At 51.6% G+C, this 14,133-nt stretch overlaps 6 protein-coding genes across 6 annotated transcripts; 3 read left to right on the top strand and 3 right to left on the bottom strand.

Moving 5' to 3' along the window:
• Positions 1-105: 105 nt before the first annotated feature.
• On the bottom strand, positions 106-2,306 carry VTN49DRAFT_7796 (uncharacterized protein; the record flags this gene model as incomplete). The annotated part of the gene is made up of 4 exons (XM_069416104.1): positions 106-939; positions 995-1,089; positions 1,144-2,017; positions 2,130-2,306. 4 exons carry the CDS (start codon positions 2,304-2,306, stop codon positions 106-108), a joined length of 1,980 nt encoding a protein of 659 aa, XP_069272157.1.
• A 532-nt stretch (positions 2,307-2,838) lies between these two features.
• VTN49DRAFT_7795 (40S ribosomal protein eS26) lies at positions 2,839-3,573 on the top strand (the record flags this gene model as incomplete). The annotated part of the gene is made up of 4 exons (XM_069416103.1): positions 2,839-2,861; positions 3,029-3,156; positions 3,296-3,398; positions 3,471-3,573. The coding sequence occupies 4 exons, from the start codon at positions 2,839-2,841 to the stop codon at positions 3,571-3,573; spliced, it is 357 nt and encodes a 118-aa protein (XP_069272156.1).
• A 338-nt stretch (positions 3,574-3,911) lies between these two features.
• VTN49DRAFT_7794 (uncharacterized protein) lies at positions 3,912-6,424 on the bottom strand (the record flags this gene model as incomplete). Its single annotated transcript, XM_069416102.1, has 2 exons — positions 3,912-6,175; positions 6,235-6,424. 2 exons carry the CDS (start codon positions 6,422-6,424, stop codon positions 3,912-3,914), a joined length of 2,454 nt encoding a protein of 817 aa, XP_069272155.1.
• A 596-nt stretch (positions 6,425-7,020) lies between these two features.
• On the bottom strand, positions 7,021-8,610 carry VTN49DRAFT_7793 (uncharacterized protein; the record flags this gene model as incomplete). Its single annotated transcript, XM_069416101.1, has 1 exon — positions 7,021-8,610. One exon carries the CDS (start codon positions 8,608-8,610, stop codon positions 7,021-7,023), a length of 1,590 nt encoding a protein of 529 aa, XP_069272154.1.
• A 2,425-nt stretch (positions 8,611-11,035) lies between these two features.
• VTN49DRAFT_7792 (uncharacterized protein) lies at positions 11,036-11,425 on the top strand (the record flags this gene model as incomplete). Its single annotated transcript, XM_069416100.1, has 1 exon — positions 11,036-11,425. One exon carries the CDS (start codon positions 11,036-11,038, stop codon positions 11,423-11,425), a length of 390 nt encoding a protein of 129 aa, XP_069272153.1.
• Positions 11,426-12,309: 884 nt separating this feature from the next.
• Positions 12,310-13,999, top strand: VTN49DRAFT_7791 (uncharacterized protein; the record flags this gene model as incomplete). Its single annotated transcript, XM_069416099.1, has 2 exons — positions 12,310-12,810; positions 12,872-13,999. 2 exons carry the CDS (start codon positions 12,310-12,312, stop codon positions 13,997-13,999), a joined length of 1,629 nt encoding a protein of 542 aa, XP_069272152.1.
• Positions 14,000-14,133: the final 134 nt, after the last annotated feature.

The following is a 14,133-nucleotide window of genomic DNA, read 5'->3' as shown; positions in this document are numbered from 1 at the left end:
AGGGCCAAGGAATGACGGGTATGACAGGAGGATTATAAGTGGACTACAGAGTGCGAAACAGACCCCTGGACAAGGCTAGAATGGGAGAGTATGTGGAGTCTACAATCACCGACCGCTGGGACGGCTGAGAATGAACACGCCAACAATGACAGCAGCCAAGGTCACAATGGCGCCCGGAAGGAGTAGGTCGTTAGGCACACCCGGAATGAGCTGCTCCTCCGGCGGTCGGTGGGAGATAGAGGGCCGGGGTTCTTTCAAGGCCCGTGGCATCTCCTCAGCGTCTTCATCGTCAGCCGCATGGGGAATGCGTTCCCGAAGGCTGGACTCGGGCGGGGAAACTGATTTGTGTTGCAGCTCCACGGGAGGAACGGGCGGGTTGGCAGGGTCATGGACAAACAGGTCAACCTTCTCATGACGAAGCCGCCGAGCTTGGTGGACTGCATCAGCAAGGTCTTGATCGGTCGTAATCGACACCGTGTCTCCCTCATTGTCCAGATAGCTGAGAGCGAATCCTGTGCTGCTGAGCTTGCCGTCCTCAATGGTCGGCTGACCGCCAACAGCATCGATTTCGGGCCCCAGCTTCGCAATAACGTTGGAAACTAGTTGGCCCAAACCTTCAGACAGAACTACGTTGACCCGATGGACACGGCCGCTGGGAGCCTTGAACTTGAACGGGAATGGAGCGTTCTCATCATGGCGTAGGTCCAAGAGGTCGGATCGCCCTTCATCTCCATGGTGGGAGGCCGAATCATTCGGAAGCACGCTATCAACGCGATCGATGCCAGCCTTGGATAACTCCGGACTCATAGCTGAGCGGTGCGGAGTGTGGGGGCGGTGACTAGCGCTACCGGAAACCATCGAATCTGATTCGTGGTCCATGGAGAGCCAGAATTTGTTCCAGGCCGGCCCTTCATCATCCTGGGAGGTCATGGAGTTGATCTACAGACACAAATTAGCAATAAAACTCCCCCAAATTGTTCAAGGTGTCGCATACCTGTTCAAGTGTAGCGTAGGTGAGCCTCAGCACGTCAACCATGCCCACAATCTCGCCCGATTCATTCATGACGGGCAAATTCAAGTAATGACCATCTGGCTGGTTGTTAGCCTTCAGATCGAACTTGTGAGGTAGAGACTAAAACGCACCGTGCATCTTGCGCAGAGCTGCCTGGATGCTCATGTCGGTAGGCGCAAAGTCAGGATGAGGAGTCATCACGCGAACAACACTGCAGGTGGCGGGGTCAAGACCCGGCGCAATCACTCGCAGGACGACATCTTTGCTAGTGAAGATGCCCGTGATCGATCCCTGGTCCTGGACAAGGAGTGCTGTTGTGTGGTGTTCTTTCATCAACGCAGCAGCTTCTTTGACCGATGTTCGGACCGAGACTGTGACCGGGGGCATCCCATCCAGCACCGACTCCAAGGTCGGCCCGGACATTTTCTGGCGCAAGGCCTCCACATACTGAATGATCTGCTGGGGCTGGCTCGCACCCAGTTCAGACTGCACGCCTTCCAGCGCATCGTAGAGTTTTCGAGACGAGGCGTAGGCGCGCTCTAGCTTCTCCATGGCATCGTAGAAGCATTTTGTGATATCCAAGATGCCGGAGATATCCTGATTCTCATCCATGACCGGGAGATGTCTGAAGCCCTTCCGAACCATGAGATCCAGCGCATCAGTGGCGCTAGTATCTGTGCGAGCACAGAGCGGGTTCGGAGTCATGATCTCCGCGATCGTCACGTCGTGGGCGCGCAGGCCGGCACCGACCACGCGGAAGGCCAAGTCCTTGGCCGTGAAGATACCCGTGATGCGATCATCGTCGTCAGTCACCAAGACGCAATCCTCCCGCTTAGCGGCCATCAACTGGGCGGCCTCGGAGACTGTTATCGTGGGCTTCACCTGGAGCGCCTGGCTGGGCTTCAGGGCTAACACGGTGCCTGGAGGAGCTTTGCGTGTGTGCCGAGTGCGTTGAATATGATGCCTCTTCTTATTCAAATCGGCTTCCATTTTCCGTCGGATCGCCTAGTCATCGCCTCTGGTATCAGCACTAATCTACATCCGAGGCGCGCACCACGGGATCCAGGATCCGGCAGTGCCAATCCATGGAAACGTAGGACAATGTGGGCAGGAGTACCTCATCTCGCTTTGACTGGGCCTGCCGCTGTCTGCTGGCCGAGGCCGTACTGCCGACCTCGCTCTGGCCATGGTCATTCTTGGGACGAGGAATACCGCTGTATTCGAAGTCAGGCATCTTGCCTCTGCCGATCGTCTTATGGGGATTTCCCCGTAGTGTACCGCTGGTGGCGGACATTACTCTGATTTATCTAGCAACCAGGGGAATAATGAACCGCCAACAAAGGAAGCATGAGACAAAACGATAAAAATTTACTCGATCTGACACGAAAGGAGCAACGGGGGGGTGTGTGAAGAAAGGGATTTCAGCAAGGCAATCTTGAATGTCGTTTCTGGCGGGATAAACAACAAATTCTTGGGTCAGACCATCAGTCTGGGCGACTAACCTTGATTAGGAATAGCGTATTCAATCACATGATTCCAAAAAGGCGGGCCGAATGCATGGGTCACCGTTCATCGGGAACACTCGGGTTGATAAGTGGAATGTACGCTAAACTGCTTTAAGTAACTATACAACCTTGCAGCCTCAGGCATCATTCCCGTGACCTTAGCCTCGCTTAGTCTAGGGCTTCCGCCCACAGACCCGCCTGACGCTGTCGCTTTGAACATCACCACCGACACCGACAGTCTCCGAAGGACGCGACAACCAATTTTTCGCTGGAAGAGTCCTTGTTTCTGTTGGACCGGTCGCACACAGCTAAGCCGTCAAGATGCCGAAGAAGCGTGCGAACAAGTAAGGCTTTTCCGGGTCCTTTTGTTAAACAAGTTTTTTTATTTTTTTGGTCTTTGACCATGCGGAGATTTCGAATTCCACGCATACATGGTTTCGAGCTCTGCAATTACTACGGACACTATCAATTGCATGAAATTGTGACCTCTACATGGCTAACGACATTACAGCGGTCGTAACAAGCACGGCCGCGGCCACGTCAAGCCGATCCGCTGCTCCAACTGCTCGCGATGCACCCCCAAGGACAAGGCGATCAAGCGCTTCACCATCCGCAACATGGTTGAGTCGGCTGCCATCCGTACGTGAGACCCGTCCCTTGTCGCAGTTCGTCTGTACGAGATTCGGCATGACTATGGATACCGAATCTCGAGCGATTCCGTGAACCTCTTCAGATTTAAGCTGAACATATCGACTAATACGGATTTCCTGCCATGCAGGTGATATCTCCGATGCCTCCGTCTACGCCGACTACGCCGTGCCGAAGATGTACCTGAAGCTGCAGTACTGCGTGTCCTGCGCCATCCACGGAAAGATTGTCCGGTATGAAGCACATAGGCCCGCTTCTATCGCACAGTAAATGAGCAGATCGCTGATGATAACTTTCTTGCATAGTGTCCGCTCCCGGGAAGGCCGTCGCAACCGTGCTCCGCCGCCGCGGATCCGATACAACCGGGATGGGAAGAAGCTGACTCCCCAGCAAGCCGCCAAGGCATGAAAAACGAAAAGGGTAGATGAGTTTTGTTGTTTTTTCATTCTCACCTAGAAATGGAAATCAAAATGGTGAAAATGCATAATGGCGAACTCGTTCTTCCCTTTCCACGTCCTTCGGGCCAGCTCTCTGTATGTATTTCGTTACGTTTTTCCCCCAGGGGCGAATGACTGGTTGCGGCAATGGGAATGAATATCCAGACCATAAGTATCACAAGGTCCAAGGAAGATTCTATTTCTTCACGTATGCTTGAGTACATATGTGGCAATCTGCAGGGTATCTACAGGCGATCTGCTGTTCCAACACTTCAGGGCTTTGTCACGAAATGACCAAAGCATTCAAGCCTATGGATACAAGTAACCCTTCTCGAAGTAATTACCATAGAAATCCACAAGGCCCGTACGACCCTTAGGCACAGCGTTGCGGACGACCTTCACCTCCCCTTTCCAATGCCCGTCGACATGCGGCGGGAGCGCAGACTCATTCTGGGACGACGCCTGATGCGGACTTGGAGGCGAACCATTGGACGGAGCCATCGCCGCGCTTTGTGCTGCTCGTTCCGCATATCGCGCGGCTCGCTCTGCCGCAACCAGCGCAGTGTACTCGGCTTTCTTCTCCTTGCGGAAGGCGGCGATGGTGGCAACAAGGTCAACGTCGTTGGCTTGATTGCCGTTGTCTTGCCGGGATGATGACAATTGGTTCAATGATACAGACATCTGCTGGCTGCCCGGGCTAGGGATTGACCCTTCTAACTCAGCATGCCCCATGCGTCGGTTTTCAGCCTCATCGACCGTGAGGTCGGGGACGCCGCATTCCTCATCGCCGAAAAAGCTAAAGTCATCCGTTGCGGCAGACCAGAGCTTTTCCAAGTCCGAGTCGCCGGTCGATGACCGAAACTCGGATGGATCCCTCCGCTGCGGTTTCCAAGAAGTTGAACTGCCTTCGCGTCTCTGGGTCGGCGTGATTTCTAAAACTAGTTGCCGCAGCGCGAAAAGTGATCTTGCATGTCGTTTTTCTGCATCGATACGGGCGCGGCCTGGGGGAAGAGAATAGTCGGCTTTGGCCCGTAATGTAGCTAGTTGGGACTCGTCGGAACATGCTTTGATGAACCTGATGAGCGAGGATATGATGGGGGAGTTTGGGGGAACGTGGGAGGGCACGTCAGTCAAGATCAATGTTTCTACATGAGGGATATGGGAGGGATGGAGGTAAGGAAATGGGGCATCGCCGCGTTTCGTGGGTAGCACTTTGTTTTCAGGCCTTCTGGACAGAAGCTCCTGGATCCTGCGTGCTCTACTGACGGTCGTCGAGGTTTGCGATGCAGGGGTCTGTGACGTCCCACTGCTTCTTCGCTGGTCATCCGGTGGCGGATTGGAAGTATCTAACGACTCCGGCGCAAAAACGGAACCCCTGCGTGGAGACAGCGGCTCATCTTGGTACTGTTTTCTCCGTGCCTGTATACTTGGCTCAATGCGGGCTGATTCTGGGGAAATTGACGTGTCTTCAAGCTCGTATACGGGAATGTCGCCAGGCGCTTCACGTATTTCCGCTTCTGGATCTAGCTCGGGCGGCATCCGCCTGGCATCAAGCTGCTCATCACCTGGCAATTCGGGAAGCAACTCGGGAAGTGACTCTTTTGGCGGGGCGTCTTTGGTAACCACGGAGTGGTGGACCCTAAGATAGACGATATTGGCTTTGGCATATGTTCCAAGAATGGGCACAAATTTCTCAGCGCCGGGAAAGACCTCGTTTCCCTCCGCACGCTCCCCAGGGGACCAAGGTGATTGCTGGCCGTTACGCAGTGACTCGGCTGTATTCACGGTCCCGGCGTCCAGGAGATGCAGATTGCCGGAAGCTAAAAGACTAGCAACACCTTCGACAGTTAACCGGTTGTCCGAGATGTACAAATGGGTAATCCCGTCGTGGGATAAATTCTCCAGCACGGACCGGCCCGTCATGGGACGGGTCAAGAGCCGCAAGAACTCCTCATCCAAATCCGGCCGTCGAAGAATATCTGTGACCAAGCTTGACCTCGACCGCGCATTGCGTTGAAACAAATCTCGCGGCAGAAAACAAGCCTCCATCAATGACCTGACAGCCATGTCGGTCAACATATTGTTGCGCAAATCGAGTACGCGTACTCGATATCCAATTGCATTTGCCAGAAACTCGACATGAGAGTCCTTCAGATTAATGCCCCGGAGTTTCAGAATCTGCAAATCTTGTAGCCCTGCCAAGGTAGAGAGCACGGTAGGATCGCGTGCGGGTGATGTATACGACAAATCAAGATACATGAGTCTCGGTAAGCGGGAAAGGACCGTAGCGAGCCCAACCGACGTGGTATTTGGTTCTCCGTCGGCGATCAACAGACGAACATTGTCATAGCTGCGAGGACCCAGAGCCATCATTGCACTATGGTCAAAGAATGGCAGCTTCGACACGATCAACGACTGCAAGCGGGGCAGTTGATCAAACAACTCTCGCAGCCATTCTGGACGAGGCCCGCCGTAGATCTCCGATAAGGCAGGAGGAAGATGCATGGTATGCGTCAAGCTTCGCACCTCGAGTCGCGCACGCGGTAACGTTCGTCTGAACCGGGTCAGAGCAACTAAGGAGTGGCATACTCAGCAATGGCAACAAGGCACGGACGGATCAATGGCAACCTACCGTACACAGCATCATTTTCGGTCCCAAAGTGAGACGCAGGGTTTCCCCAGAGAAACGGTACAAATAATTTGTGCCATCGTCGACATACCAGGGCGGCCGCGCATAGATCCGAAGATGGGATGTAGTGGGCGATTATGGACCACGCATCCCTCGTGGTCGCATGTTCATACGATGGAGGTAAGTGGTCCATAGCGAAGAGCCATGATTCTCAGGGACATTTCTGAGGAAGAAATCGTTTAGATATTCTCCGCGAATCGCGATAAACTTCGATACTGATGAGCTACTTGAACCATGATCGGTTAACCGGCGTTCGTACGCGAAGTGTGGCGGAGTCAACCTCGTGACGCCCAATAATCAGTCATCGGGCAAGACTACTGCCACGTTCAACAACTCATTATTCTGAAGGATTCAAGGAGAATGAATCTCGGCATCGGGCCGGGTCATTGAATGGCGATTGACCCCTGGCCATTCGGCATAACTGCGAGGAGACCGGGATTGCAGTTCGATGGCAGGACACATGGATACCATATTTAGTTTAGAATACCGTTAATATACTGAAAAAGCAAATATAATGGGGCTCAGTTGGACAAGCAGACAGTGCAGCCCTAACTCCAGAGGCAACAGGGGGCATGGCACAAAATTATCTACTATGCATTTGAGATGCTGCAGCCCAGACACTATGAAATTGACGAACCATGCTAATAGTATGCGTGCATCGCTCTCTTGATGCAATTCGACACAAAATGAAATTGAGCCTAATACGTACAAACCACGTTCATCAAATGCTCATGCCTCCTGCGGCTTGATTGTAGGCCCGTTCACGGCGAACGCAGGTAGTTCAAGTTGTTGGCTGAGAAATTGATCGAAAATCTCATCGCGACTTGCTTCACGCATGGACTGTTTCCCAGCCTCTTCCAACTCCATTTTCCGTAGTCTAGCTCGGATCACTGCGCAGGTTTCGGCCCAAGCACACAGCTCACCTGCCAGCCCTTCGAACATACTGAACGGCCGATCTGGCATGCGAAAGTCGTATGTAGTCTTGACCTTGGCACAAACGCTGTATGGCGGGCTTTCCCGAGTAAGCAACATGAAAGGCAACGCTCGCGAAAGGAAGAAATCGGCCGTGGGGATCACCCCACCGGCAGACGTAGTTTGGACGCCTCGACTCTTTGCCGCTTCAATGGCAGCCGAATGATACTCATACGCATCATGAAGCCCGAGGAACGGCCATGCATTGCCGGTGAAGCCATGGCAGAGACTTCCACCTTTCGACAAGACGCCTTCCTGCCACACTTTCTCCGTCCCGAGTTGGATAGCCTTATCCCACTCTGGTTGCCAATACGTCGACACGAAAGTGTCGTTCTTCATGGCTGTAGATAGGAGCAGCAATAGCCCCGGCGCGCCGTGGCAAAGTTGAACAAGAGGCGATCTTCCGGACCTTTCCTTTGGCGGCAGGGATGTCGGAAGATGGCCATCATGAGCAATGCAAACACGGCATAAACCAGTTATCGACTGTGCAATCAAATCAAGGTAGCTGTCCTGTTTTCCAGCCTGAAGAGTGCTCGGGTCGCACGAAAGTAAGATGTTCAAGATGCCTGCAGTGCCATGGACTGCTCCGAGTCCGTAGCGATCTTCGATCCAGGGCCACATCAAGGGAAATGCGTCCTTAGAACCATGCTTCTTCGCATAATCCTTGGAGCCCTGTACGCCTGCCTCAACGATAGTTTTGACAAGTTTTGGAATGCTTGCAAATGCAGTTCTGAGCGCAGAGTCAACCATTTCTTTTGCCTTCCCCTGAGATGCATATCTTTGTAGGGTGAGAAGAGCCCACAAAAGCCCGGCTCGTCCATAAAGAACTTCATCTGCGCCCATTGGATGGGATCTTGCGGTGATCACTGGCCCATGTTTGAGAGAGCCTTGTACGGCCTCGTTTATCACAGACGCGTCTTCATTGGAGATTTTAAGCCCCTTTCCAAGTCCCAGATTGTGGTCCTCGCATGCGGCCAAAATCCGCAAGAATGGCGGCCCAAGAGCAGAGCCAACAGGCGACATGCGCCCAGGTACAAACTGGACTTTTGATTCTGCCACGGGCATCAATTGCAAGGCAAGCCCGGCAAAATCAATTCCTGCAAGACCATCTTTTGTTCCACTAATTGCCTGTTTTTGCCGCTCTAATCGAAGCAGTGCCAAGGCAATCCCGGCATTGCCAGAGTAAATGCTCCCAGAACTTGCCTCATCTGCTCCAACATTCTTCTGGAGAATGCTCACGCCTTGTTTGATAGCTGACTGCAGCTCTTGGAGACAATGCTGTAGATTGTCCTTGGTAATGGCAATTGGCTTCAAGGTGTTGGGCAGATATTGCGGACGAGAAGGCATGATTGCTTGATCAACGATGCCTTTGGACGATACTCACCGATTGGGTGTGGGCCCAGTAAGAGGTTCAGAATGATCAGCTTTTATTCATTGATATTAAAGCCTGTAGATCAGGCAACAGTGCTTTGACGACGATTACGTACTGTATTCGTAGGGCGTGGTTCGTTGCACTTCCCCTGGATAGGGCAAGGCCAAATCAGAATGAAACAAGGGAGCAAACGTTACAAACATCTAACTGCAAACAATGCAAATATCAACTAGCATTGACCAATGACGTCACTTGTCTGGGTCTCTTGGGCGCGTACCATGCGGGACAGTTGCCGCTGTTTGACAGCTTGATGTCATTGATGACTTCGTTCCTTTTCTGAACTCTTTGTGAATCTCATGTATCGTCAGCTATCGTCAATGGAGACGAATCGATATTTGGGAGATGATTTTGTAGGGCGACTCTGTGCGTTGATTCGACAAGTCATCCAGTTCGAAGGATTTCGAGACTCAGGCTACTAATACATCGGCAATCCGAACATTAGAAGCTAAGCAACTTAGGGCCCGAAGGACGTGCTCACAGGAGAAAACAGCTAATTGCTTGTCAAGGTTAAAGTTAGGTAAGCTTATCCATGCGTCTTATTCTGGCCCTCTGGGACTCTTGCCCTCCGGAGATTCGGCGATGGGACGAATTCATTCTAGGGCCAAATTGGTCATGAACGGTTTAATCTGCAATCTGGACCCGGACTAAACGTCCAGACAAGGATATGCTCTGAATGGTGGCATGTGTGGGCACTAACAAGGGTAGCATTCCTTATCTGGACGATGTGAAGAAGTCTTCGAAGTCAATGACAGCTTCTGGGGCGTCGACTTCTAAGTGAGGTGGAAACAGCGCACAAAGACAACCTTATAGATCCCGGCGCAATTGTTAGGATTGGTGGTACCGTTATAGTCTGTTATTTCCGTCAATCAGATCAACCAGCTCGCCTCTCCGGGTGATGTAGCATGTCCATGAGCTCTATTAAAGCAGCCACCTGCCCTAGACAATTATTCAACCGTCCGACCTGGCAATATGTGGACAGTATTGTTCTTGTCTATCACCGGCCTGGCGCTGGTCAGCGCACAGGGGCCACCTCCAAATCAGAATAGTCCTCATCTACTTCATTCACTGTAACCCATGATCAATGGCACCATTCGCGAAAAAATCCTGAAGCCTTGTGATGATCCTCTCCTCAATACGATTGATGATGATGTGAGATATATATGGGATGGCCTGGGTTGCTACTACCTGCACGGAGTTTTGGATTACGATTGGTATATGAATCAGAGTAGGACTGATTACTCTTATGTCGAGTATGGAACCCTGGTATGGCTTTTCAACATGGTTTGCTGGTTGACCTTTTTAGATATATTTCGGACAAGATGCATGGCCCAGAAAACTGGCGATGTCACCAATTGATAACGACGCGTGCAATGTGCCAACTGTTCAGTGTCATGAAACTGAGTTTGCTTGTGGGTAAGACGCCTCAGAAATCGACCGTCTGATAACACCATCTCCATATGCACACAGGATGACGAAGACGGAATTGAAGGTACTTGATCTTAAATTCCTTTGGAAATATCCACAGAGTGAGCTGCCATTCTCCGATAGCGTCGTATCCGCAAACAAACTGGTATCCCATCTAGATGCTTCATCGCGGAAATGAAACTGTCAAAGTTGCCCATGATAGAATCCAGGACGATATAAGAACTTTCACTGAGATCTTTACCCCCGAAGTCGAAGTGTTCGATGCTCTGGGAGATGTCATCATCCCAATTATTTTATTTTTTTTTTTTTTTTTTTTTTTTTTTTTTGTGGGAGCAAGTGCGTTTATGGAGCATGATAAGTGACGGCCATGTCACCCACAGAACAATATAACCTTTGGTTTCATGTCCACATTGCTAACGTCTCTATAATTCTGATAACAGTCAATAAAGTTGTTTTGAATGCGATCAAAAATAATGCGAAAAAGAAAAATTGGGAAGAAAGTTATCCTTTTGTCAAGGACGGTATGATGCAGACTGTCGGAATGGTTATGTCATATGGATTGATTCACCTTCCACAGTAAGTGCTGCCGGCCGAGTTCATTCCTGGGGATCATTCTACGCGGACTTGGTAGGACTGTTACTAACCTATCCATAGAAAAACATCAGGAGACACAACTCGAGCCCTGGTATTCAATTTATTGGGCTCCATATACGACCATTTCTTGGAGATGCAGTTCAATCACACCATGGCCCTTCTCAGTGGAGATTCTGAAAGTCTACGAGCATTGTAAAAGACGATTGATGGTGCAAAAAATGCGGCGATCCATTCGACAGTAGCATCTCCTGGTACACCAGTGGAGAGACATTCCATGAAATCTCTCGCGGGGACGAGCAATGGGTCGTCGGGGTCATGCACATGAAGTACGGTACAAAACCTGGTGCTAATCGGAGTATCCCGTCGTCCTACAAAGACACCTGGTTCATCGATACGCTCGAATCCGTGCCGCGACTCGAAAAGCTTTCGACTGAGGATGGGTATCTGGGTGTTCGTGCGGCCGACATGCTCGAGAGCTCTCTCAATGCCGTCCAAGAAGGTGGCCAGTTATGGCAGCCAAACAAAGATACGCCCTATATGAAAAAGGATGGATCCGGCTTAGCTCTGGCATATACAGGAGGTGTCACCTCACCGGGGCTGGTTCAAATGCCGGCATGCGACTTCAAATCGATTTGGAAAAATGCCATTAATGCTTGCGAGGAAGGAGGCACCGAAAGAATGACGAGCAAAACTTTCCCGTGCGACGCCTGAGCGAGATGTTTTACCTTCGGACATGATTGAGCTTGTACTAAACCTGAACAAAACGATCTGATCCTCATGAACTGTACGATGGGCTTGGTTCGACATTGCCAATTGGGGTTTGCTGGATACGACAGGAGATTGGCTTCAAACGAAGGTTGAGTCATAGTGTGACGTTGGCTTTGGATTTCGTTATCGCTAGGGATACCGCAGAATACTAATGCCTGAATATGAAATTGCTTCGAATGATAATTCCCGGTGATCTCTGGAACCAAATCAAAGCAGTGCTAACATTTTTGTGTTGCATTCGAACGTTTCAACTGTTTGTGCACGGCTCCTGATTCAGGTTCTCAGGTAGGTATGCGAGAATAGGGTAGCAATACCTGGCATCCACGTGTACAATGGAGTATGGCACTTGATTCCTTTGCATGAATCGCATTGTACGGCGATGGACTCTCATACATCTTCTCTCGTCTTGCTGTGCCGGAACTCGGCCGATTAGGGCTTCAGGGTTGCGGCAGATGGATACGGGCACGGAGTAACAATATCCCGGGCTCTCCACGTGACCGGGACAGCAACTTCTCCGCTGCGTTGACTTCATTCCGGACTCCAGAATACTCTGAGCGGTCCTTGAAGTGCTTCGACTCGTCCACTAAAGAAAGGCCCGGCACTCTTGACGTTTGCTGGGCCGTTTGAGTGCACCCACCCTGTTGGTAACGTCCCGTCCCTACCAAGCCCATGCCAAGCAACATCACCACATGCCATGTACACCGTGTTGCTGCCTGCTACAACGATCATGTAGCCCATACACACAATTGATAGAATGTTGAACATGTATACTGATCTCTATGTAAACAGCAGTCCCGTGACCTGCTCCCCGGCGAGGGCAGGACACGATGCCAGCCGTCATTGGAGATCCTGATGCGATTGCGGTCTGTTCCAGTCGCAAAGAATGTCCGGCCGAAATCACTCCGCGCCAGGTCATTCTTCGAGACCGCGTGACGGTCGCGACATTGGTGCCGATAAACTCGGTGGGAGAAGTCCCGCCGACGCTTGTCGGCTACCTGTGCGACCAACTGAATAAGGAGATCGAGAAGGGAGACACGTACACCCTGAGTGATCCCCTCCCCGTGGAGAAGTTTGGCCCCTTCTGGTTCTCCAATTTCGGCGCGGTCATGCTTCTTGGGGACATCAAGAGCGTAGAGGAGATCCGGGCTCTGGAACGGAATCGCGCCGATTGGTCCAAGACCTGCTTGGGCAGTTTTAATATCAGACCCAACTATCCCGGCCGTAGCAGCCATATCTGCAATGGCATGTTTCTGGTAACGGATGCGTCCCGGAACCGGGGCGTTGGGCGGATGATGGGGGAGTGTTACCTCGAATGGGCCGCCAAGTTGGTCAGTAGCATATGATCTCATTGTCCCGAGGCTCTTCTTGATCCTCACACACCAACTGCAGGGATACACATATACCGTGTTTAACCTGGTCTATGAGACCAACGTAGCATCTTGCCGGCTATGGGACGCCCTCGGTTTCAAGCGCATTGGAAGAGTGCCGCAAGCGGGCAGGTTACGCTCTTATCCGGATCAATTGGTTGATGGGATCATATATGGACGGGATCTCAGCCTTGAGGGCGAGGAATCTGTGACCCAAGAACGGTTCGATAAGATCCGGTACTATCTCAAATACTCCAAGTATCCTCATGGCGCGGATCGCGCCGAGAAGAGCCGGCTTCGAAGCGCGGCAACCCACTATAAACTCGTCGGTGGCGAGAACGGAGAGCCCGAGAAGCTGATGCTGAAGGACAAGGAAGTGGTGTCCGATCCGAAACAACAGTACGAGATTGCACGAAAAATCCACGCGCAGCAGCATGGTGGCATCAACAAAACTACTGCCACAATCGCGGTCAAGTATCACTGGGTCCGAATTAAGGAGACCGTGAGCCGCGTCATCCGTGACTGCCCTCAGTGTAGAGAGACGGCAAAACCACCCCTGGTCAACGGCACCAGGTCCACGGAATCCTCAACTCCAAACGCGAGCAGTGACGCAAGCGTCACGCCAACAACAAGCTCGCCAACAACCAGCGCTACGACGACTAGCATGCCGACAACTAGCGTACCAACATCCAGCGGGGTCGACTCCGTGGATCAACTGATGGCAGAAGCACCCTCTCTCCACCAACCCCAGGCACCTCCACATCAGCCCGAGGCACCGCCGTTCAGCAAGCCTGAGGCCAGCCATGTGCAAGAAGACGTCTTGACTGATTACACCCATATGCCACTCGATCCTCAGATCATTGACATCAATCAGCATTTATCTCGTTATCAAAACGACCCGAGCATGGGCGACCCGTATGACCATCATGCCTCGACCGTGACGCATAATCCCTTCGAAGAGGAGCTCCGTCATCACGGTGCACCGGACGGCTATCAAACGATGGTACATGACGAATCCGATCCGGATGCGCTACGACGGGAAGCTCTAGGATTAGTGAATTCTCACCTGAACCAGTCACATCATGATCAGGAAATTATGTCTCGCTATGTCCACCGGTCGGACGACGAGTTTAAGCTGGAGTTTCCTTGATCGCAATGATTTCAGGGAGTCGTCCAAGTTCTTATTGTCATCTTGTTATTGCATTGATTGCATTGATACGGGCGTATCATGGAGCAGCTTTGTTTCTTCCAAGGAAATTCGTATACTGTATTATAATTGCCGGA

This window comes from Thermomyces lanuginosus, assembly GCF_041956635.1.
Source record: "Thermomyces lanuginosus strain ATCC 200065 unplaced genomic scaffold VTN49scaffold_7, whole genome shotgun sequence".
NCBI lineage: Eukaryota > Fungi > Ascomycota > Eurotiomycetes > Eurotiales > Trichocomaceae > Thermomyces > Thermomyces lanuginosus.
This window is presented reverse-complemented; position numbering and strand designations above follow the sequence as displayed.